General features: G+C 35.8%; 1 protein-coding gene and 1 long non-coding RNA gene across 13 annotated transcripts in view; one reads left to right on the top strand and one right to left on the bottom strand.

Moving 5' to 3' along the window:
• LOC149531042 (ankyrin repeat domain-containing protein 2A-like) overlaps positions 1–23,313 on the top strand; it is a 146,354-nt gene that overhangs the window by 17,508 nt on the left and 105,533 nt on the right. For all 12 annotated transcript variants that reach the window (XR_016358542.1, XR_016358541.1, XR_016358539.1 and 9 more), the window contains one exon: positions 16,630–16,769. Coding sequence is in view for 7 of the 12 variants with exons in the window: in XM_089809147.1 (XP_089665273.1) it covers positions 16,630–16,769 (140 nt within the window). In the remaining 5 variants the exon portion in view is untranslated. The remainder of the gene's footprint in view (positions 1–16,629; positions 16,770–23,313) is intronic.
• LOC149531046 (uncharacterized) lies at positions 129–22,694 on the bottom strand. Its single transcript, XR_016358544.1, has 2 exons — positions 22,342–22,694; positions 129–427 (listed from the first exon to the last, which is right to left on the bottom strand). It is a non-coding gene; the product is annotated as an uncharacterized LOC149531046 (long non-coding RNA).

Below are 23,313 nucleotides of genomic sequence, written 5' to 3'. Positions count from 1 at the left end.
TTGTAATGTTCCATTTTGAGATTGCCTTAAATCTTGCCTTTCAGTTTGCTGTTACTGTTACTCAATTTTCACGCATGTTCAAATGGAGTAAAACATACATGCTTATCACTTTCAAGTAATACTCAGAATTGCATTAAAGAAAAGCATTTTATTCATATTGAAATAATATACAATGATTGTATGATGGAACAAATCATGATGGAAAGAAGATGCTGAAAGTAAATTTCTCCCACACATTTGACTGTGAGAGTAGTCCCTATTTGCTGATATACATCTGTACTCTACTGAAATCAATAACATGAAAGAAGAGTAAAAGGAGAAAAAGGTCATGGGCACCAGTCATTGCTTGTAATGACTGGTGGAGTGGCATCCATCCACATCCGTCTTTTTGCTGTCTTCAATCTTGCCTTTTCCATGCTTCCAATTCCTGCATACACAAAAGAGAATAGGTTAGATCCAATGGATCTAGGCAATGCTGATAACTCACTTCATCTCACATTCATCATCCTACATGCTATTCATCTTAGCAAAATAAAGACATATATCAGTAGATAGAGAAGTCAATCACGGAAAGTAAAAGTATTAAAGGGACAAATCATTTCGATTTGAAACCTTTTACTTATAATAACTGGAGAAAACAGGATAAGTGTAGCAAGTGTGATTGGTATGCAATAGCAATAACAACAAATGAAACATCAAAGGAACAAACTTTTAAGTTTTGAAACCTTTTGTTTCGCATATGCAAAAAGCTACAGGTGGAGTTATTGATTACAAAAATTAACCATTTTCAGCTAGTGATAAAAATGTGTCATAAAGGTAGCAGATGCAAGTCATAACAATGATAGAAACAAATAGTGTTCATCAGTACCAGTTCATAAAGGAGTTATCAGTCACAGTAAAAAAATAAAAATACAGCATTATATGGAGCTTTGAGATTGATTTCTGCATGTGCAAAGAGAAGGCAGCAAGCCAAAACATATCAACGGAGAAATAATTGTGGGATCAACAAGGATTCAATGTGCATTTTCAAAATCTACAGGGCTGTTGAAGGAGATCAGAAATCATCATAATAATGTTGTCTTGCCTATAAATCAGTTACTCTGTTGGTATAATTCAAGTGATGCAAACACTGCAAAAGGAATGTATGAGACTTTTGGAATTGATGAGTGCGATTTGGAAATGCTTTCAAAGCATTTAGTATATTCGTTAAACAGAGCAAAGACAAATAGTTAGTTGTATATGATGCGCTGCATAAAGGAAGATCCTCTTAGTTCATTCCCTGATGTAGAGGTTAAATGGGTTCCAATCGAGTTAGCTCTTAGCAGTGTAGAAGGCCCTTTGCTTGAAACTGTATCTTGCAGTTATGAGGCATCAACAATAATTTCTTATTTTCATCTGAGGCCATATGCCAAAGCCATCCATGGTTGCTTGCAATGGAAATTTTCAAGTAACAAGGACAGAACTTCAGAGACATTTGACACTATGAAGGATCAAGCTTCAGATCATCAAAATAGCCAGTCACAATATAATAGATCTAATAGAGATAACCAAGAACATCTGGCACCAAAGTTTACATGTCTAAGTGATGAAAGGAAAAATAAGGCTGATTTCATAGAGAATCCTATTGAGAAAGACATAGCATTTAAAAGAAAAAGCAGACAGGCTACAGCTGCAGCTGACCCTGCAAATAACACCCTTAAATATGGTACCCAGAATATGACCACTTCCAGAGCAAAAATCACAACTTACAAACGTCCAAACATGCAGAACTCAACATGGAAGAAATATGGCATCTGCATTACAACAAAAAATTTACTTCAAAAACCAGTACTTACCGTATTATATAATCTCATGCCATGAAATGAGAGAAATTTGAAGTATCTAGGCGTCCAAAAATATATCAGCAATTGCAAATGGAAGAGATTAAAACATGGCGCCCATCATGTGACGTTTTTCAGCAAAACAAATCAAGAAAATCTAGGCGTCCAAAACCCCAGCTTGCCGTTAGAAGTCCGTGGCCAAAGAAAGGAAAGAAATGGCGCTCACGGCCAACAAAACCCAGCAAGAGAAAAAACCCATGAAAAAGGGCAGATTCGGCTTCAAACAATAGCAAATAACCAATCGACGGCCTCAAAAAACCATCCATATTTCATGCTACGAATCTAAGAATCCTCCAAGAGTTATAAAACAACAATACAACAGCTAAATGGCATCTTCTAGCAAAGAAATTGCAGGTCTGAGCCTTCATGGTGGCTAGGGTTTCAAAATAACCCTGCCATGTTTTACCTTCAGCCTTTTGAAACAACTTAAAATAAGAAATCAAACTCTCGACTTCCCTTTTATCAATTCCTTAATTGCTTTGTATGAATTTTTCGGATCCATGAAATAGGGATAATAAGGATGTTTTACTTTTTATTAAAATAGTAACATAGATTTTATCTTTTAATATCTATATTATTATTTTAATAATTTATTATTATTGCATTACATTTCATGCAAATTGTAAATGTTATTATTATTTTTAGTTGATAAACTATAAATCAACTACTAAATGATAATAATTTTAAATGCAATTTAATAATAAGTTAAAAAAAGGGGAGAGTTCAATTTTTAAAAAGGGAGTTTGCATTGCAATTTTAAGTTTAACTAGGTAGTTGAGAAGGTGTTAACATTTTTTAATGCCAAATTTCAAGGGGGAGTCTCAGTTGTGATTTTTGGAGGCCTAGTTTAGACTCAGGAGTTTGGAGTCCATTACGGAGTTATTTGTGGTAGTTTTGGGGTCTTTTTTAGACTTTTCCTATGCATGGATGGTCAAGACTTAGTTTGAGATATATGAGACATATTTTTGGAGCTGTTAGAGGTTCTTGATAATGAGTTAGCTCATTATTTCGACCCAGACTTCCTGATTTTATGGAAGGTGGTATTGTTTTGGAGATGATTATATACCCTCTTGCTTTTCAAGAGAGGGTTCAGATTTTGAGAGAAGAGGGATGCTTAAGTGATTTTGTCTTTGGTATCTTTTTCTTCATTATTTTGAGCTATTATGCAGATATATTGTTATTTGGGCCTTTGATTGGAATACATTTTTCATTGTAATCAGCTTTGGAATAAAGGTTTTGGTTGTATGCTTTGAGGTGATTGACGTTATTCAATTGTGTTTTGTTGGTAGACCTTCTGAATTATGTCTTGTCTTGCATCTTCCTTATCTGGTATCTGTTTTCATAGGTTTTGAGTTGTGTTTTCATTATTGATATATTCGATTGTGATTAGTTTTCTTTCGTATATTTTCAAATCTTAATCTTCTCTTAAATTATTGATATGAAATAGCAGTTCTTCCAAGCCTAAGGTTTTGTGATTATCTGTTAAAACTTTCATTGTGTTTCAAGTATAAAAGGATTTTGCGTTATCAATTCTGGTGTATCACCTTATTTTATATATTAGCTTTTCATGTTCAAGTTTGTCTTTTTACCCTTTTCCATGCAAGTTTTCATGTCTCCATTAGCATAAGTAAGGTATCAAATATATCAGATAGGAACTGGCCTAGAATCCGGAGGTTCAACCAGGTCATAGGTGGCACTTTTGCAATGCGTTTGACTCTATTCCTCAGGTGGCACTTCTTGAAAGGCTTAGATATATTGGGATTTCCGAGACTCTAGTTGCGGCCATTATGAGGTTATACGAGACTGTGGTGGGCAGGTTCAGGTTATGTGCAAGAGTTCTCCTATCCGATTCAAAGCACCATTGGGGTGAAGCAAGGCTTCCCTCTCTCTCTCTCCGACCTTGTTTGGCATTTACATCGATGAGCTCAAGGCTTTCCTTTGAGATTTCTTGCTCCTTGAGGAGGGTTGTTACTCGCACTAATCTCTAATCTCCAATCTTCTTTTTGCCTAAGTTACCGACGCGTCTAGGATAGAGGGGGATGTGGATGTTCATGCGTTTTGGTGAGCGGATGCGGGAGGGTGCGTGGGGGACGCTGCCAGGAAGCGCTTCCTTCTCCTGCGGATGTGCGCAAGGTGCTTGGTAGAGCATCCGAGTGCATCCCGTGAGCATCCAGATGCTTTGAGTGGCTAGCCACTTAGGTGACTTAATAAAACATGTACTTCGTATGTTTTTTTTTCCTCCTATTTTCCTCACAACCGTAAAACAGCCCTAAAAGAGGCCACTCATTGCCCATTCTTCCCATTTTGTTTTTAGTTGGGCTCTGTTCTCATTTGGTCTCTATTGTGCCATTCTGAAAGCAAGGTCATTAGTTTTGAAGAGGATCATTCGTAGGGTGTCTATTGAGCTTCCACAAAGGACAATTAAGCATCTAAGATAAGTATTCGATCCATTTCATGAGCTTTTTTAGTGATTTTTTTAAGATCATGAATTTTTCAAGTTTTAGAAGAATTTTGTCAAGATTTTTGGTTTTTTCGTTTTAAAGAAATGAAGGAATAACTGTAGCCATATTTTTTTAGTATTTTTGTATTGTATACTTGCACTTATATGTTTCATGTTCATAGTTTTTCAAAACATTTCTAAGTTAGTTTTTCCTATTTTCTTATTAGATTCATAGTTCCTATTGTGCAAGAATGGTCACTATTGATAGTCAAAGTTTAGCAACAGGGCAAGAACGAAGTGATAACTTCAATATTGATGTGGCATCTCCATTATGGAGACACACCACAAGATCATCACAGGTTTCCGGAGGTGGGTCATACATTTGGAGATGCAAGTATGTCATAGCAAACCATTTAACAACTCATATTCTCGGGCCAAAGATCATTTTATGGGCCCTACTGGTAAAGGAATAGCATTGTGCAAGGGAAGTAAAGATGAAAAAAGGTTGAGCAATGCACAGTTAGCCTGATTCATAAAAGAACAAGAGGTTGTTGATCGTTTAGTGAGCAAATAAAAAACAAGTCCGTACAAACCTTCACCTACAAAGAGCAAAGTGAATGTGCCCACCGATCATGTTGCATCCTCCAAACATCCATTCTTGGAAGTGGGAGAGGAGGATGATGAAGTAGAAGTTATTACCCGCAAAAGAGGTCCGTTGGATCAAGCATTTAAAATGGAGGCAAGAGAGATTGCTGATGAAGCCATTGCACGTTGCCTTTATGCCAATGATCTTCCTTTCAATTTGGTAAGATCACCATATTGGAAGGAAATGTTGCAGCCATCCTTAGAGCACTAGCTGATTACATTAGTCCCGGGTTTGAACAATTGCGTACTACATTTTTGCAAAAAGAAAAGATTTCTATAGACAAAGCTCTTCAACCGATTAGGACATCTTGGAAAATTTCTAGCATAACTATTGCATCTGATGGATGGAAAGACACAAGAAACCAACCATTGATAAATGTGATTGCAATGTCCCCTAGGCAATGTTTTTGAAGGCTATTATTGTGAAGGACAAGTTAAAGATTCACAATTCATTTCAAGAATTCTCATTGAGGCAATAGAGATGGTGGATAGTGAGAATGTGGTCCAGGTGGTCATAGATAATGGCACAAATTGTAGGGGTGCGGGTGCTTTGGTCGAGTCTTGATATGACCATATTTTTTGGACACTATGCACCGTACACTCTCTCAACTTGGTCATGCAACAAATTGGCACCCAAATAGATTGGGTGAAGCAAATATACCACAAGGGAGAGGAGATACAAATGTTTGTGACAAACCACCACATGTCACAATCTATATTCAGATCATTCTCCAAGTTGGAGTTGTTGAAGGTAGATTTAAAATTGTAATTACTTAGTTTCATTTATTTAATTATTTTGAATAAGTTTTATATTCATGTTCAATTATCAAATTTCTTGTTTATAACTTCGTTTTATATTTGATGTCATATTGTCAACTTGCTTATAGTTTGCTGAGACTAGATTTGCATCTCATACTGTTGTTCTGAAACGACTCCTCAAGGTGCAATCAGCATTGGGCCAAATGGTTATTTGTAACCAATGGGCTATATGGAAGGCTTCAAATTCAGAGAGAGCCTTGAAGGTCAGGGTTATGATACTTGATGAGCATTAGTGGGCTCGTGTGCAATTTGCATTGGATTTCACCGAGCCTATTGTGACTATGCTATGCTTTGCCGATACAGATGCACCTTGCTTGGGGGATGTGTACGATGCCATGGACACCATGATAGAAAAGGTAAAGCTTTCCATACAAGCACATGAGACTAACCCCACAGAATGTAAAGCCTTGTGCAAAAAGGTGGAGGATATCATTCATCATCCTTGGTAGAGGGTGACTACCCCATTGCACCTCCTTGCATATGCCTTATCTCTAAGGTACTATAGCCATGAAATACTTGCTATGCCAGATAGAATTGCACCATATGCGGATGAAGAAGTTGCTACTGGGTGCTACACTGCATTTGCAAGACTCTTCCTGGATAATGAAATGCTCAAAAAGGTTAGGCAAGAATTGGGCTTATTTGCTTCAGGATCAAAACTTACTCCATATGCAATAAAGGACCAAAATGACATGGGAACTATCACATGGTGGTACATGTATGGTCAACCATTCAAGCATCTACAACCTCTTGCAATCAAGATCCTCTCACAAGTAAGTTTTCGTTTATTTATTTATTTAGCAGTTGTATTCTACACTTTAGTGTTTAACATTCTCTAATTTGCTTTTCGTTTGTATGTTTAATTTTAAATTTTTATGAACACTATTCAGGTTGCAAGTTCTTTTGCTAAACTGAATTGGAGTACATACTCCTATATCCATTCATGAAGCGCAACCAGTTGGGCTCAAAGAAACCTAAGGACTTGGTTTATATACATACCAACTTGCATCTTTTGTCACGTAAGGAGGATGGATACAAGGAAGGGTCAACCAAGCTTTGGGATGTAGCCCTTGAATGTGCAAACTTGGATGCAACACTTTAGGATCTTACTGTGCTGACGGATGATGATGTTGATAACATCATAGCACGTGCATCTAGCATAATTGGAACCATGCATTGTTCAAATGAACTTGCAAGTGTTGTAACAGGAGAAGATGATGAGACTAAGGAGTTTTTGAGAATCCTTATGATTCTGAATGATTGAATGTGATTTGTGAATCTTGAGCCTTGACTCTTGATTGATCAACATTGAACCATGAACTATGTTTTGATTTTGTAATTCGAATTGCATTGGAATCTTGAACTTGAGTACTTTAGTAATTAGACATTACTGTTATTTCAATTTGATTATGACAATGATGTAATGTTCCGAAGCATTGTACCCCAAATTGGTAGCCAGTTATGGAAACACCGAATGGCCGTATAGGAAGGAAGGTATGGGCCATACGGTGGACAAGAGCAGATGGTGTGGACTGTATGAGAGACATAGTTGGCTGTATGACAAAGAAGGGGCAGGCCGTACGGTGTCTTAGGCCTTGGTCGTATGGTGTTGTAGGGTGGTCATATGATATGGAAAAGTAGGTTGAGGGAGGCTGTACGGTGATGTTTCATACTCTATACCGTGATGGTTGATGGATCCGTGTGGTTACAAGTAGATGGTGTATGGGTGGAGGGTGATGGAATGTGATTACTATGCTAGAGTATTTCACGCATCCACATAGAAAGACCACTCGTTACCAATAACTATTTGTAGATGATTGCACATAGAGAAATAACAATAGCACTTCAGATTTGCCAGATACAATGATAGATAAAATGCCGCTCTGATTTTTCAAATCTGAACCAAACTACACAAATGGAATAGGGTGAGGGCTGAATCCCACCGAAACCGGAAGAGCCAAGTAGGGAAGATCTTTAGCTTCCAAAATGGTGAACAACAGAGAAATCCCAACGGTAATTCGTAGTACAAAGAAAATAATAAACCAAATCGCATACCTACTACTACGTACGTGCTGTGCTTAAATACCCTTCGGAGAAACTCTTCGAGGGTTTGCAAAGATAGCTGATGGTCACACCTAACCACAAGAAAAACTGAATAAAAATGAGTCCGAGATATACTTAATCAATCGGCCCATTAACAAAGGTTTGATTAAATATTTATTTTATGACGGGAACATTACAGTCCCTTCACCCCAAAATTTGCTTGTCCTCAAGCAAATGCAAATCCGATTCTTGGAAACCTTCTATAATCAGCTTCTTCAGTTTTGAGTTAGGTACCAAGTAGATCTTATTGCCGTAGTAAATGATATCATCAATAACTTGGTATCTTTCATCATGTATATGGCAAAAGTGTTCTTGGAGTACTCGACCAATAGATGGGCCCGCCAATTATCTAAGGAATGGGGTAAAGTGTTGACTATTATGTTTTTACTTGTAGCATATGGCGTCATATCGTGTTTAAAAATGGCCTCCATCTTCTTGATTGTGACTTCCTTTGATACTTAAATTGACATTCCTCAGTAGTACCTTCTTGCCATCCGTCTCGAATGAAAAGTCCATCCTCTTGAAATTTTGGGTGTACTGGTCAAGGGTCTCCATCCACTGGATGCCCAATATGATATATGTATCAACCAAATCTATGACAAAGAAATCATCTATCAAGGTATAGTTTCCCATGGAAACTTTTAGCCATGGGATCACATGAGTGCAGTGTAACAAGGTTCCTCTAGCAACCTTAACCTCAAATCCTCCATGCCCTACTGCATGCAAGCCCTTACTAGTGACCAAAGATGAATTGATGAAATTGAGTGTGGCACCACTATCAATCATGACTGCGACTCGTTTCCTATGAAGTGTGCTGCGAACCCTGAAGATACTACTTGTAGCCATTGTAGTGGAGGTAGCAATGGGACCCCCTTTTTGTATCAGGGCGCTTATTCTCTCCTATTGGTTACTTTCTTCACTAGTCACTATAGGTACTTGTCCTTCGTCTTCATCAGGAAACACCTCAATGTAATGAATCTTTCCGTTCCTAAGGCAGCGATGACCTGATCCCCATGGTTCCTTGTACGTGAAAGAGAGCTTTTTCCTCTGGAGCTCTTGTCGAGAGTCTTCATCCAATAGAGTTTTTTTCTAAATTGGCTCCTTGTCTTTGTCTTCTTGTGGGGACAGTGTTGGCATAAGCACGTGATTTTTGGAGAAAAATGCGGCCATGTCACACACCTTAATTGGCTCGTTGAGTGTGCACGGGTTGAACCCTTTGATCTAGCCTCTCAAAGGCTCTTTTAGCCCATCCATGAATAACACAATTCAACGTCTTTCAGAGATGTCTATGACTAATACTGACAACCTTTGCAACTCAGTGATGTAATTGTCTACCATACTTGTTTGCTTTAGCTGAGCTAGATCTTTGAAGTTTAGTTCAGGATCCTTCCCATCAAAACGGTCAATGAGTCTCTCAATGAACTTGACATAAGATGTTACTTGGTCATGGCCAAGAGTAATCAATCCATGGTGCCACCATTCTTGTGCCACTCCTTCCAGATGGAGTGCTGCGATCTTGATTGCTTCCTCTTCGGGCATTGGGTTGAGTTGAAAATAGGTGTTTGCCTTTAAAACCCATGCATGTGCAGTGATGGCTCCAGATCCATCAAATGGTGATAAGTTTACTTTTTTGATCTTTCTCTTGAGATCATCATTAAAATAATCACGATTTCCCCCACCTGAATATCTCATTCTTAGATCAACATAGTCTTTGTAAGATATATCACCTTCCATATTTGCGTTCCTCTAATCTTCTCGAAGTTTTTCTTGTATTTCCTAAAAGTGGGCCTTCTTTCTTTGTGTGGTGCTTCTGTCCAAGGAAGATGGGTATTGAGGGTCGAGAGTGAGAGGGTTGAGAGTTTGTCCTTCCCGAAATAGAGTTGTCGCTATGCCTGTTTTGTTCTCCTGTTGTCTTTCCCTCAGCCAATTTTGTAGCATTTCTTGCATAAGCCTTTGGGTTTCGTTGACTTGTATCTGGTTTCTGCTCAACTCTCTTAAAAGATTCATGATTTATTTAATAGGATCTTGAGGATTTGCCATTCTACCAACAAGGTTATTTCGTCTTGTCCTTCAGATATAAACTTGCATTCACTTCCATAGGCTGGCAGAATCACTGGCTCTGATACCATTGTAATATTCCATTAGTAGCGTTGTACCCCAAACTGGTAGCCAGTCACGGAAACACTGAATGGCTGTATGGTTTGTACTGTAGATAGGCTATACAGGAAGGAAGGTATGGGTCGTAGGTCCCTAGGAGAGATGTACGGTGGACAAGAGTAAATGGTGCGGGTCGTACGGTATTTTATGGGTGGCTGTACGGGAGACACAATTGGCCATATGACAGAGAAGGGGCAGGCTGTACGATGTCTTAGGCCTTGGTTGTACAGTGTTGTAGGGTGGTCGTATGGTATGGAAAAGTAGGTTGAGGGAGGCCGTATGGTGATGTTTCATGCTCTGTACGGTGATGTTTGATGGATCCGTGTGGTTGCAAGTAGATGGTGTATGGGTGGAGGGTGACAGAATGTGATTGCTACGCGAGAGTATTTTACGCATCCCTAGGAGAGATGTACGGTGGACAAGAGTAAATGGTGCGGGTCGTACGGTATTTTATGGGTGGCTGTACGGGAGACACAATTGGCCATATGACAGAGAAGGGGCAGGCTGTACGATGTCTTAGGCCTTGGTTGTACAGTGTTGTAGGGTGGTCGTATGGTATGGAAAAGTAGGTTGAGGGAGGCCGTATGGTGATGTTTCATGCTCTGTACGGTGATGTTTGATGGATCCGTGTGGTTGCAAGTAGATGGTGTATGGGTGGAGGGTGACAGAATGTGATTGCTACGCGAGAGTATTTTACGCATCCACACAGAAAGACCACTCATGACCAATAACTATTTGTAGATGATTGCACGTAGAGAAATAACAATAACACTTCAGATTTTCCAGATACAATGGTAGATAAAATGCCGCTTTGATTTGCCAGATCCCAACCAAACCACACAAATGGAATAGGGTGAGGGCTGAATCCCACCGAAACCAGAACAACCAAGTAGGGAAGATCATTTACTTCCAAGATGACGAACAATAGAGAAATCCCAACGAGAAATCGTAGTATAAAGAAAATAATAAGCCAAATTGCATACCTACTACTACTTACATGTCGTGCTTAAATACCCTTCGGAGAAGCTTTTCGAGGGTTTACAAAGATAGCCGACGTCACACCTACCTATGGAAACAATAAAATAAAAATAGGTCCGAGATATACTAAATCAATCAGCCCATTAACAAAGGTTTGATTAAATATTTATTTTATGACGGGAACATTACAAATGATTCAATGAATGGTTTATTTTTGTATATTTCTTGTATTTCTTTGCATACATAATTTATTGTTGACAACTTTACATATATATATATATATATATATATATATATATATATATATATATATATATATATATATATATATATATATATATATATATATATATATATATATATATATATATTTATGTATGGATGCACCCAAACGCATCCAAAATTCCCCCCAAAAAAAATTCGCGCATCCACGCATCAGCACCTTGCACCCCCATCAACATTAGAACTAGAATCAATAACTTAGCTTTTTGCCAATGTTGTGCTTTTCTTGGCCTGCTCTCCGAAGGGTCTTTAATGGCTTCTTGAGGGTTTGGCTTCCTTTCGTGACTTATGGTAGTTAGTGCTAAACTTGGGTAAGACTCGGGTGATGGTCTTCAACTGCTTGAAGGCCTGTTATCTTCACTTCTATTTTTAGGGCTTGGAGATCGAGATCACATCCTCTTACACTTACCTTGGGGTTAAGTTCTTCGAACCCCATTTCAGTTTGAGAATCACCATGTAGCCTAGGATCAATAAGGGGTGGGGTTCCCTAGACATGTTACAAAGATAGTTCTTCAAACATCACTTTCAAGACTACATCCTAGATTCCTTGATTAGGCTGACAATACTTTACAGCATTGGTGCTTTCTCTTTCTTGCATTGGCCTAGTTATTTGATCTTCCTATGTTATACTTCTCCTACAGGTTTCAACTTCTCCCCTTGTAAAAGGGTCAATCTCCTTGTAAGCTTGGAATTTCACTGGGTGATGGAGTTGTTGCTGATCTTTTCCTCAACTGCAGCTCTTAGACAACACTCTTCCCTATTCTTCGTTCAATACTCTCTAATGGGATTTATCTTTTTGCAATCCTCACTCCAGATGATTGCCATGATCTATCATCTCATGATGGTTGATGCCCCATAAATTTATAAGTTAGGCTATCTTTAGAAACCTTCAATTTGCTAATTGACACTCGAGCCACCATTTTGTGAATTTCACAATTAATGGTGATATTGAATCGAGATCCAATATTTCCTTCTTGTACCTATCATATAGCTAGATGGTCTTCCCAATTTCCACTTGTTTAGGGAGAAAATGACATCAAACAATTTATTGATGTAAACTAGATGAGATGAGTTCATTAGTTAAACATCTTCACCCTAAGCCATTCAATACAAGACAGAGGAGCTTCCAAAAATAACTCTGAATATAACTTAAGTTAGATTAGCAAAACCAAAATACGATGAATACATGCCAATACAAAATCGAAATTATACTAGGGAAGTACGCAAGTAATTCCTCTTTCATGCAATGTTCTTTAATTTTAGATTTTAAAGTAAGATTGATTGAATTGATTGATTAACTTGCCTAGGGTTAATTGATTTAAATGCAAGAGATACATGTATAACCCCATTAAAGAAAGAAATCAGATCTGTCAGATAAAAGGAAGAGAGGGAAAGTGACTCACCTTGAAGAAGGGAAGTGGAAGTGACCTTTATGCTCAGAATATTGTCGATTAGAAAGGATGATGGAAAATCGGTCTGCAGATCTGGAACCAAACCCCGAAAACCGCAAAAATCTCTGATCTCTAGATACAGGCCGACCTACATAGGAATATGATCGAGATGACGACTGTGTTCCTAAAAGAAAAAATTATAGCTGACCATGTTCTTGTAGATAGCTCCTAACAGTTGTTTTCAGATTTCAATTTGCAATTTTGATAACTTGTTCCTGCACATATGATAAATTGATTTTTGTTGGGGGGAGCCCTTGCCTTCGTCAAGCCCTTGTTTAGGAACTAACCTTGAAAGAGACGAGTATGAAAAAGTATGTAAAATAGTAAAACAAATGCAATGATTCACCTGACTTGATAAAACCCTTCTTAGAAAGAGTTTTGTTATTGCTAGATGTTGAAAGTTGAATCTTCTATTAGAATGTAGGAAATCTCTACAAACACAATGGATCTAATTAATAACAAATCATGGAGCCATGGATGTAGATGTGTACAAAGGAAGAAGAAGATGATTGCCATAATGTAGATCTCCTCCGTTGATGGCCAATAAAATGCTAGATCTTGAAGAGGAAATGCTCACAAAGGATCCTCGAATTTTGAGAACACCTTGAATGCTAGATGAATTGCTTTGAGAACTTGATGAATGCCTTAAATCAGGTTTCTTGAGTTTCCTTTATGTGTGCATAAATTTATTGTTATTACTAGTGGATGGAAAAATGAGATGCCCAAGCTTTTATAATAATTTTTTGGATTGAAAACAAAGCAATCCGATGAGTTCACCAAATTTTGCAAATTGAATCCCTAAGACAAAACTGCCCCCTACACCAAAATGGGCTGAGGTACAGGTTGACCTAGCAAACCTATACTAAGATTATCCCAAGGAGAGATAATCTCGGGGTCTTAGAAACAACACAAATAGAATTGGAAAGAAGGAGAAAGAGTGGGAGAAATAGTTGTTTGAGCACAAATGCATCCATGGACTATAAAATCACAAAAGGGAAGGGAGCTAAATGGTATTAAATGATGGGTGCTTTTATTTTAAGATGATACATTCAGCCCCCACTTAAGGACTATGAGGCTATGTCATACTCATGGTAAAGTATATCAAAAGAAAGAGCTGATCTCACCATGACTAAGGAGACAAAGAAACTACCAAGTCCCCAATAGATTTGAGTCTTTGCCATACTTGAAGCCATAACAAGAGAGATGTCACTTGCACATCAGTTTTATAAGGTTGGTTCTCTGGTTAAGATTGTAACATTGAAATTATAGTTGAGCAATTTTGAGATAGAGAAATGGTATGCAGATTCATGTTCTTCTAAGTACAAGAAGTATGCTGTAATCAGTATTGATAGAGCAGAAAGTTGTTCGCAGATTTGAATGCGATAGAGAATGAATGTGTGACAGGAAACTGACAAAATGTTTGATGAAAACAATGGAAATTTACTCAATATAATTGTGAAGTTGGTTCATTACTTTTAATTCTCTTATAGCCTGCAATGAAGTTAGTTTATGTAAAGTTGTTTGATATATAAATTTTAAACAAGTTTTTGATAATTGATTTGTATGGAAACAGAGTAACCCTTTGAATTCTTTATTCTCAAATTGTATAAGTGAGTGCCTTTTGCTATTGTGAAGTAGGTGCTTCAAGAATTAAGGATGTTGTTCCTTGGAGTTGCAGCTCCTAAATGTAAAGGGTGTTGTTGCTTCTCAGAGTTGTAGCTCTAAAACTATTTTCTTGAAAGGCCTAGTAAAAGAAAGGATTGAAGAGTGGTTTTTATCCTAGGGGGTTTTCCACAGTAAAATATTCTGTCATTTTGTTATGTATTGTCTGTCTCTTGCTCATGTGTTAAGTTTCATATCTTGTAATTGTCTCAAGTTGTCAAAGTTTATGAAAACCACTGTTTGAGCCCCTCTCTCAGTGGTGTTAGTATTCCAACACTACTTTTGTAATACTTTTTGTGATAATAAAGACATTTCTTTATTTGGTAGCATGTACTCATTTTATTAGATAGGAGAGTAAATAGTACAATCATGCACACATGGATAATGTCCAACCTTGTGTGTCTATAAATTGAAATTTTTATTTTCAAGCATCATTCAAACACTTTTCTTAGCTTGGATTAACTTTAAAGAAGTGCTACACTGTGACATGCCCCAACCCTTGGACCCCTACGTATTCAAGACCAAACACCACACATCAGTTTTGGGAAGAAGATGCTTAAAAAATGAAGAATCCAAAGGCTGTGTAAGAAGGAAAATATGCTTGGTCTCTTGACCCCACTAGGGCTACTGCCCCAGACCTCCACTTTCAAATTATAAAACAAAAGAAGAAATTGATGGGGGAATCACATCAAATCAAGTTGATGTTTTTATACCCACTCTATTGAGTTTCAGTGTAGTTTTCCTTGAGGGATGATTAGAGGCTTCCCTATATAACATTTTGACACATTTTGTACTTGTTTTGATATCACGCAACTCATTATAATCATCTTCAGAAATTAGGACATTTTTGATATAATAGGAGTCTTCCATTCACCAACTCGACAAATTTATTTGTCAATTTGAAATTTTATTTAAAATTCAAATATTCTATTAATATTCAATGTTCATTGTTAATTGTTCAAGTATTTGTATTTAGTATTTGCAATTTTACTTCTTATACATCTTTTCATAACTAGCATTTCAAGTGCCATTACACACACTCAAGAAAACAAAGAAATAGTAAATTTCTCTTCTATTCCCCATTAAAAGCTATAGTAAATATATGTGCAACAAAATGACAGGCAATGTATGAAAATTCTCATGACCAAAGATAAAACATGAGAATCCTTTCTTACTAGTCTGGAGACAAGAGAATTGCTATGGTGAAGTTGAGGACATAGAAGAACTGTAAGGGTCTCTTCATCAAGGTTAAGAACACACACACACACACACATACACATGCACACGCACACATGCGGACGCATACACACACACCACTACAAAAAAATCAAGTACAAGGAAAAACAGCCACATTTCCGATTCCAAACCCACCTCATTATATGTCCTTCACCTTTGTTCATTGTTTGTTTTAAGGTGGAGAAAGAAGTAATTATCTATTGCCCTATTCGACATAGATTTTTCGTACAAAGCTTCTGCAGCGTTCATTTAGGTTAATTAGACCTTAGCCTAGCAATACTTTTATTTGAAGCTCAAAATGACCAAAAAGTAGTTAGAGCAGTCAAGCTATTCTTAATAAAGTCTTTGCAATATTTTAACTTTCTCTTGTTAGTAATGTCATTGTCATTCCATATCTTTTGTTTGAATTTCAAATGTATGAAATATTTGACTCAAATTAACATCATCAATTATATTGTCATCTTTATTTTGTCATTGTTTATTATATTACCATTTTCAATAATCAAATATCTAACCCAAGCTTCAATGTGTCTATTCCATCTTCTTTTTAGTCTATTTTGGTTACTCATCATGTTCGAAGAACTAACAGGGTTACTGCTGAGCAGCTTGGTTATATTCTTGGTGTCTAATTCAGTGCTACAGTTCAATTATACAGTTTTCTATATTCTATTGTTCATAGTATCATGTTAGATAGATCAGATAAGGGCACAACACTTGGCAAGTGCTGGCTTTTCAAATAATTCAATGAGTTTCAAAATTTCAAGTCATGAGTATTGTTTAGTGCATTATCGCCATCTGGGCCAGTACTATTGTTTCTGAGCTATAAACCTTACAATCCCGAATAAATGTGCTGATGAATCAGTACTCTTAGTTTTCCTTAAAAATTGCAGCCCATATCTCTTTTGTAGTCCAATGAATGTTTTCAGTATTGGATTCATGCTTGCGTACTAAATAATGAATGACATCTTGTTTACAGGCAGAGTGTGTGGAAATTTTGCTCAAGTTTGGTGCCTCGGTGCATGCTACTGAGAAAAACATCAATACTCCTCTGCATTATGCTTCTGCATATGGCCGATATGAATGTGCTGAGTTTCTTCTCAAGGGCGGAGCTTCAATGTAAGACATGTGGGCCTTTCTTTTTATTCAGCAATGTAGTTTCTTTTTCAAAAACTTTAGTTATATACATAAACATATGCCACATGATCTCGTAAGCCCTGTATTTGTAATTACCTTTTCCTCCACTACCATCATTTATAGTGGAAAGAATCTACTTATTTTTGCCTTAGTCCAACTTGAACAACCCTTGCAACAAGATATACGCTATTTCTTTCGATGGCCATTGCTCTTTTCATTATAATATTATACTATATTGTATATAGTATATACTATAAGAACGTGGGTAAATACGGCTCTCCTGTAAATGTCAGTAAAACCTTGTTTTGGTTGTGATTGCATATGCTTTCATATATTGATTATCACTCTATCAATTTTGCTGCTGCCCGTATATTTCGTTCTGTAGCTTTTTAAAATGTTTTATCTTGTTTTAAGTGCTAAGAACCATATTTGGAAAACTTGGGCTCGGCAACAACTCACCAAGCCCCCTAAAATTTTATTCAGGAAAGAATCGGCTATTTACAAAAAAAAAACTCCGGAAAACTCGGGAACCTAAAAAAACCGCTGAAATTTAATTCAAAATACATTTTTTTGCAAATTTCAATGAGAAGATGCATCTAATGAGTTAATCAAAGAGAACACAAAAAAAACAAGCACAATATATATATATATATATATATATATATATATATATATATATATATATATATATATATATATATATATATATATATATATATATATATATATATATATATAGTGGGTACAGAATTGCATTCTCATGCCGAATGCTGATGGCGGGAAGCATAATAATAAATAGTTTGTGTCAAACTAGAAGTAAATACATTATTACAATCACATCTTCCTCTTCCCAGCTTTACTAGCATATTGTAATTCTCTATTTTACATAATATATATAGGCTTTTTGCCTTTTGCTTTTAACAAAAAAAAAAAAAAAATTAAAAATAATAATTAAAAAAAAAAGAGTTTTTCTGAAAAACTCGGCAATTTTTTCTCTAGCCGAGTCGCGATTAAATCTGGGAAAAACTCGCCGGTCCCAAAACCTCGGCGATTAGTAGAAACTCGCCGATTTTTTGGCGATTATGCTAACTATGCTAAGAACAACATAGCTGGAGCTGCTCAATCTAAAAGACCTATTTTTTCTCATTTTTGAACCGTTTTAACCTCTGTCCACTGCTAATATAACATTAGTGTATCCACTCATCCTTTTTCATCTGGTATGGATGACAATATAGAAGTAGTCCTATCCATTGAAGGTAGTGACAATTTACATAAAATTTAGACAGAAGATGTATATCTAAGAACTAGAGAAATTCTAAAAAGAGTTTCCATGTGTATCAAAGGAGAGAGCACTTTCCTAGGTATGAAAAATGGATTGTTTAAGTGATATTGATCATATGACCTTTGGGAACAAAAGTTAAAAAAATGGACTACAAGGAAAAAAAACATAATATGAAGAGCTCACACCTTTTTGGTCAGAAATGGATAAATTTTAGCCAATGCAGAGATCTTTGAACTTTGAAGCAATGGGAAGCAATTTATGTTACTTTCAGGATGAGTAGAACAAAAATTATCAAAAAATCAAAAATAAAATAAATATTTTTTTATTAAAGTAATAAAAGTGTAGGAAACAAACCTTTTTCAAAAACCAAGCTCAATTCTAAAGAAATGGCCATCACAAAGCCAAAAGTGTGTTGAACAAACCGAATAACTGAGAGGGGTGGTGAATTTGTTATTCCGAAGAACTTTCTTAAACTTTATAGCTCCATAAACTTACAAATCATACAAATGATTAAGAAAAATATATATATTAACTTATGTTCTGCCGTCAAATATTTAAAACATTCTGAAATTTATAACAGATTTTAACATAAGACACAAAGCATCAACACAATGAACACCAGAATTTATGTGGAAACCCAAATAGGGAAAAACCATGGAGAAGCCAATTCTCATGAAAGGAACAACGGTTTAGGTGATTTTGTATAGACACTCATCGTTGGTCAGGCTAACTACCCGTATACAACAAATGTATTACAACAAAGATGTTTTGTAGACAAAACATGAACTGATAAGATTGCATATGAATATGCATGAAACAATTCTACTTTTTGGTTCAGTTACCACATTCAACAATAGATCCGATTGCTAATCTCTCACTGTATGCAACTGTCTGATCCACTGCAACTACCCTATACAACAGATGTATAACAACAAAGATGTTTCATAGACAAAACATGAACTGATAAGATTGCATATGAATATGCATGAAACAATTCTACTTTTTGGTTCAGTTACCACATTCAACAGTAGATCCGATCGCTAATCTCTCACTGTATGCAACTGTCTGATCCACTGCAAGTCTTTATGCAAGGCTCTTCTTGATTCCACAACAATCTTCCACACTTAGCTTCAACTCGCATACATCATTGTCAAGTACTTATAGCTTCAACTCGCATACATCATTGTCAAGTACTTACTAACTTGTACTTATAACACCTTTTCCAACTCTCTCATATCATTCCATATTCTCATGCCATACTTTGGATACAAAGGTCTTCTCTATTCATATAAGCAGTCAATCATACATATGTCAGCCATACCAACAAAGTATCTCAACTACAAATCAAAAAGATATTAGAATTGAAAATAATGCACTACCACCAATCCTAAATCTAGCTCATACTTAAGAGATCTTTACAGCAAGTTACCACAAGACCTAATTATAGGTCACACTTCAGATACATACACTTCATATCGCATTGACCAAAAGATAGGCGAATTCTAGAACCATCGGAACACCACAACCAAGAATATGCCTTGGTCAATAAAATATCTGAATCCACTGATAGATGAAACTAGATAGAATCTATCCAAAACATGATTTAACCTTTATATCAAAACTATGTGATGAGCTGCAAGATTGTCCAGATAACAAGAACACCTGGCAGAACTCTGTTAGCATATCAGCCAATAGGTACTGACAAAAAACACAATGCAACTACAATCACCAAAAGTATACAATCATATTGAAGGATGTAATCCACAAGAATAATCAAGTACGTCTGTCACCAAGCACTAAAATTGCACATACTAATCCTATTCTGTATATAATGGAAACCATTGATACTTCACTCATAGCCAATAGTTATCCAACTGATACTACTGGTAACCAATCGATACAACCAAGTAGTTGGTATGAAGGTTTTGACATCAATGGCAACAATGCCAACATCTCAATATGTCTCAAAAAATATGGCTATAACATATTTGATAAGGATGAATCTCTCCTTTATGATTAGGTGTAATAATATGTAGAATCTGTAATGTCCCCAAACAAACAATCTTATGTTAATGGCATTTTTCCTTATGTATGCATGTTGAAATGATAGAGAAATTACCAAAGTAGATGCCAAATCCCTTCAAATAAATGCTGATCAGAATATAATTAACATCAAGAACCATACAAAACCCTTACCAATTAAATATGATAGCATGCCTTAAATTATTCATATGTTTTGGTTCACTCCTAATTATTCTCTTGGTTTAGATAAAAAAAAATTGAGAATCACACATGAAGCATACACATGAAATACATTAATGTATGAGGACACGAAGCATACACAAGGGATACACATGAATGTATGGAAACACAGAGTATATAGTAAATTATCCATGCCTTAAATGATAGCATGCCTTAAATGATTCATATATTTTGGTTCACTCCTAATTATTCTCTTGGTTTATATCAACTAAAATCTAGAATCACACATGAAGCATACACATGAAAATACATTAATGTATGAGGACACAAAGCATACTCAAGGTATACACATGAATGTATGGAAACACAAAGTATACAGTAAGTATACACATGAATACACAAAGCATATCTTAATATTATAATATTTGTTTCAAGACTTAGTCTATTTTGACATTTTACATTGTAGCTGCTAGAGCTGCTCCTCCATAAAGCTCCATTGGTTTATTTCTCCTTCATTATTTGATTGAATACATTTAGGACCTTCTCTGTTATGCTTTATTCTCTTGTACAAGGTTCTTTCTATTTTTGTGTCAAGTATTGCCTCTATATTGTGTGCTTGGCTTCTTTTCCCACAAATATGCCCTAGATCCCATTTTTCTTTGCATGTATAACACAAGTCTTCCATTCTAATATCTTTAATGTCATATTTATGTCCTATTGCCCATGGGTTTTTACACTTATGACATGCTTTTCTCTTCCTTTTACTTACAAATATGTTCAAGTGTCCATCTTTCCTTGGAATCATAACATGGGTACTTCCTTGGAGTTTTGAATGATCATTTTCAAAAAGAAGACTGAAATCTATCTTTCTTGTGGAAAGGCTTTGTATTCTTATTTGGGGATCTATTACTTGTAGATGGTGTTTCTAGCCTTAAGGTGGTTTCAATGGTGTCCTCTAGAAACTTTGGATAAAGTGAAATTACTAATCCTTGAAGTGAACCTTTAAGTCCTTCAACAAACAGTTAGATTGGCTTATCTTCATCCATTCCCAATACCTTGACTATTTTTTTTGGAATTGGGCTATGTATTCTTCTATTGTTCCTTGTTTTAATTGAGTCAATTCTTTAAAATATTTTTGTGTGTTTCTAATCGAATCTGTTAATAAGTTTTTGTGAGAATCCATTGTAGGAAGTTACATTTTGGTGTCCTTGGGTGTGGATTCTGTACTGTCCCTCGTCAGCTGTTGCTGATGTCTTTAATTGAATGAATATTATTTAAGTTAATTTTATGTTTAATTGATAGCCCCAGTTGAACCTGACAATATATCTCAGTTCTGGATATTAGTCTCCTTTGTATATGATCAATGCCATAGGTTTCATATATTATGGCTGAGAACTCTAACTTGTATATAATAGCAAATTGTATTGAATCCCTCTGCTGACTGTTATTCCAAAAGGATATCATTTGGTGTCACATCCAATTTAGATGCTCACTCCAATAGATGGAGACTTTATTTGATCTCAATTCCGTGATAGCTCCCTCACAAATCTATTATACTGGTTAAGCAGAGTCGGCTATGTTATTCTACCCTCTCCCTGTTGCTGCTGACACTGCTCTGTTATCCCTGGCCTGAGACTTGTATACTACGATGGTTCTATGTTCCATGGAATTGATATGGCCCAGTCTTCTACTTTGGGTGTCTCTTGTTCGTCAAAGGTGGAGAGTTGTGTTGGATATGAATTAGATTATATTCCGGATGTGCTGGCTTATTCCTTTAATATGAATCCAAATATATTCTGTTGCATTAGAGGCTTCTTCCAATATTACTTAGTTATGGGTGAATCTGAAGTCTTTTTGGTTTGAGAATGATATCTTTTGAAATTGCCTCTGGCCTTATGTTCTTGTTTAAGCTCACGTGGCAATTATTTCTATTGTATATGGTGTATTGTACTTAGTCCCTGCCGACACCTTATTTCTCCATTTTCTGTGTAATATCGTTGTTTGTACTCATCATTTTGTTATAACTTACTCCCCTAATCTACAACCAATGTATATAGACTGCTATCTTACTGTATCCTCCTTGTGCAAATGATGATCCTCCTTTATGGACTGCGGTGAATATTTGATCGACTGTGAACTGATCTCCTCCTCTAATGTCGTGCTCCAGCTTTCACTGCTTGCATATTGATCCTTCTGCCCTTCAATCATTGTCGCTGCATATGCTTTGATGCCTTTCTTCGATTTGGTGTATGTCGTTCTGTTTTGAGTTGCCGATGTCTCTATCTACTCTTTCTGCGATTTTTTGGGATTTCATGGTCTTCTTCAATTCCCATCCAGCTCTGATGTGCTTTGACCGATGGTTCCTTCCCTATTTGTTCCCCTTAAAATAATTTATAAATGGTAAGGTAGTAATATAAAATATATCCGTGATGATCCTTCGAAAGAGTCCGAACCCCATAATATATCTTGTAAATATTGAATGTTGAAGAGATGCACCTTTCAAGCATAGGTTGAGTCATGAATAATAATAATTGTTATCTAGTAATGATATTAATTATTGTTATTATGATTATTATCACATTTTGAATTTATATTGATTAATGAGACTAATATCTCATATTTATAAATTTTCTATATTTATAAATTTTCTATTTTATATTATCATTTATTTGATGACGATATTATTTGTTTGAATATTTTCTATTAAATTTAGATTATAATCATTGGTAAACTTTCATTTTTAAGATTTGATAAATATATTTAGTTATTTAATGTAGACGATATTATAATATAATTATGTATTATAATTACATTATAGTTTATGTAATTATATCATTTTTATATTGCTACTATATCAACAATAATTTGATATCTTATTAAAATACTATTTTTAATAATAATTATAATAATTATTTATTTATTATTGTTTAATATTACTCCTTCAATTAAGCCTTTGAAATGGGGACATTACAGATTCTAGGGTGCCAACATTTGTGAGCCAATCTCTCTAAATGTACGATAATAAATCGGACATCTTTTGTC

This window comes from Cupressus sempervirens, chromosome 11 (genome assembly GCF_028749045.1).
Source record: "Cupressus sempervirens isolate cs-2001-9-10 chromosome 11, ASM2874904v1, whole genome shotgun sequence".
Taxonomy (NCBI): domain Eukaryota; kingdom Viridiplantae; phylum Streptophyta; class Pinopsida; order Cupressales; family Cupressaceae; genus Cupressus; species Cupressus sempervirens.
Note: the sequence above shows the minus strand (reverse complement) of the source record. Positions and strands in the feature narration are given on the sequence as shown.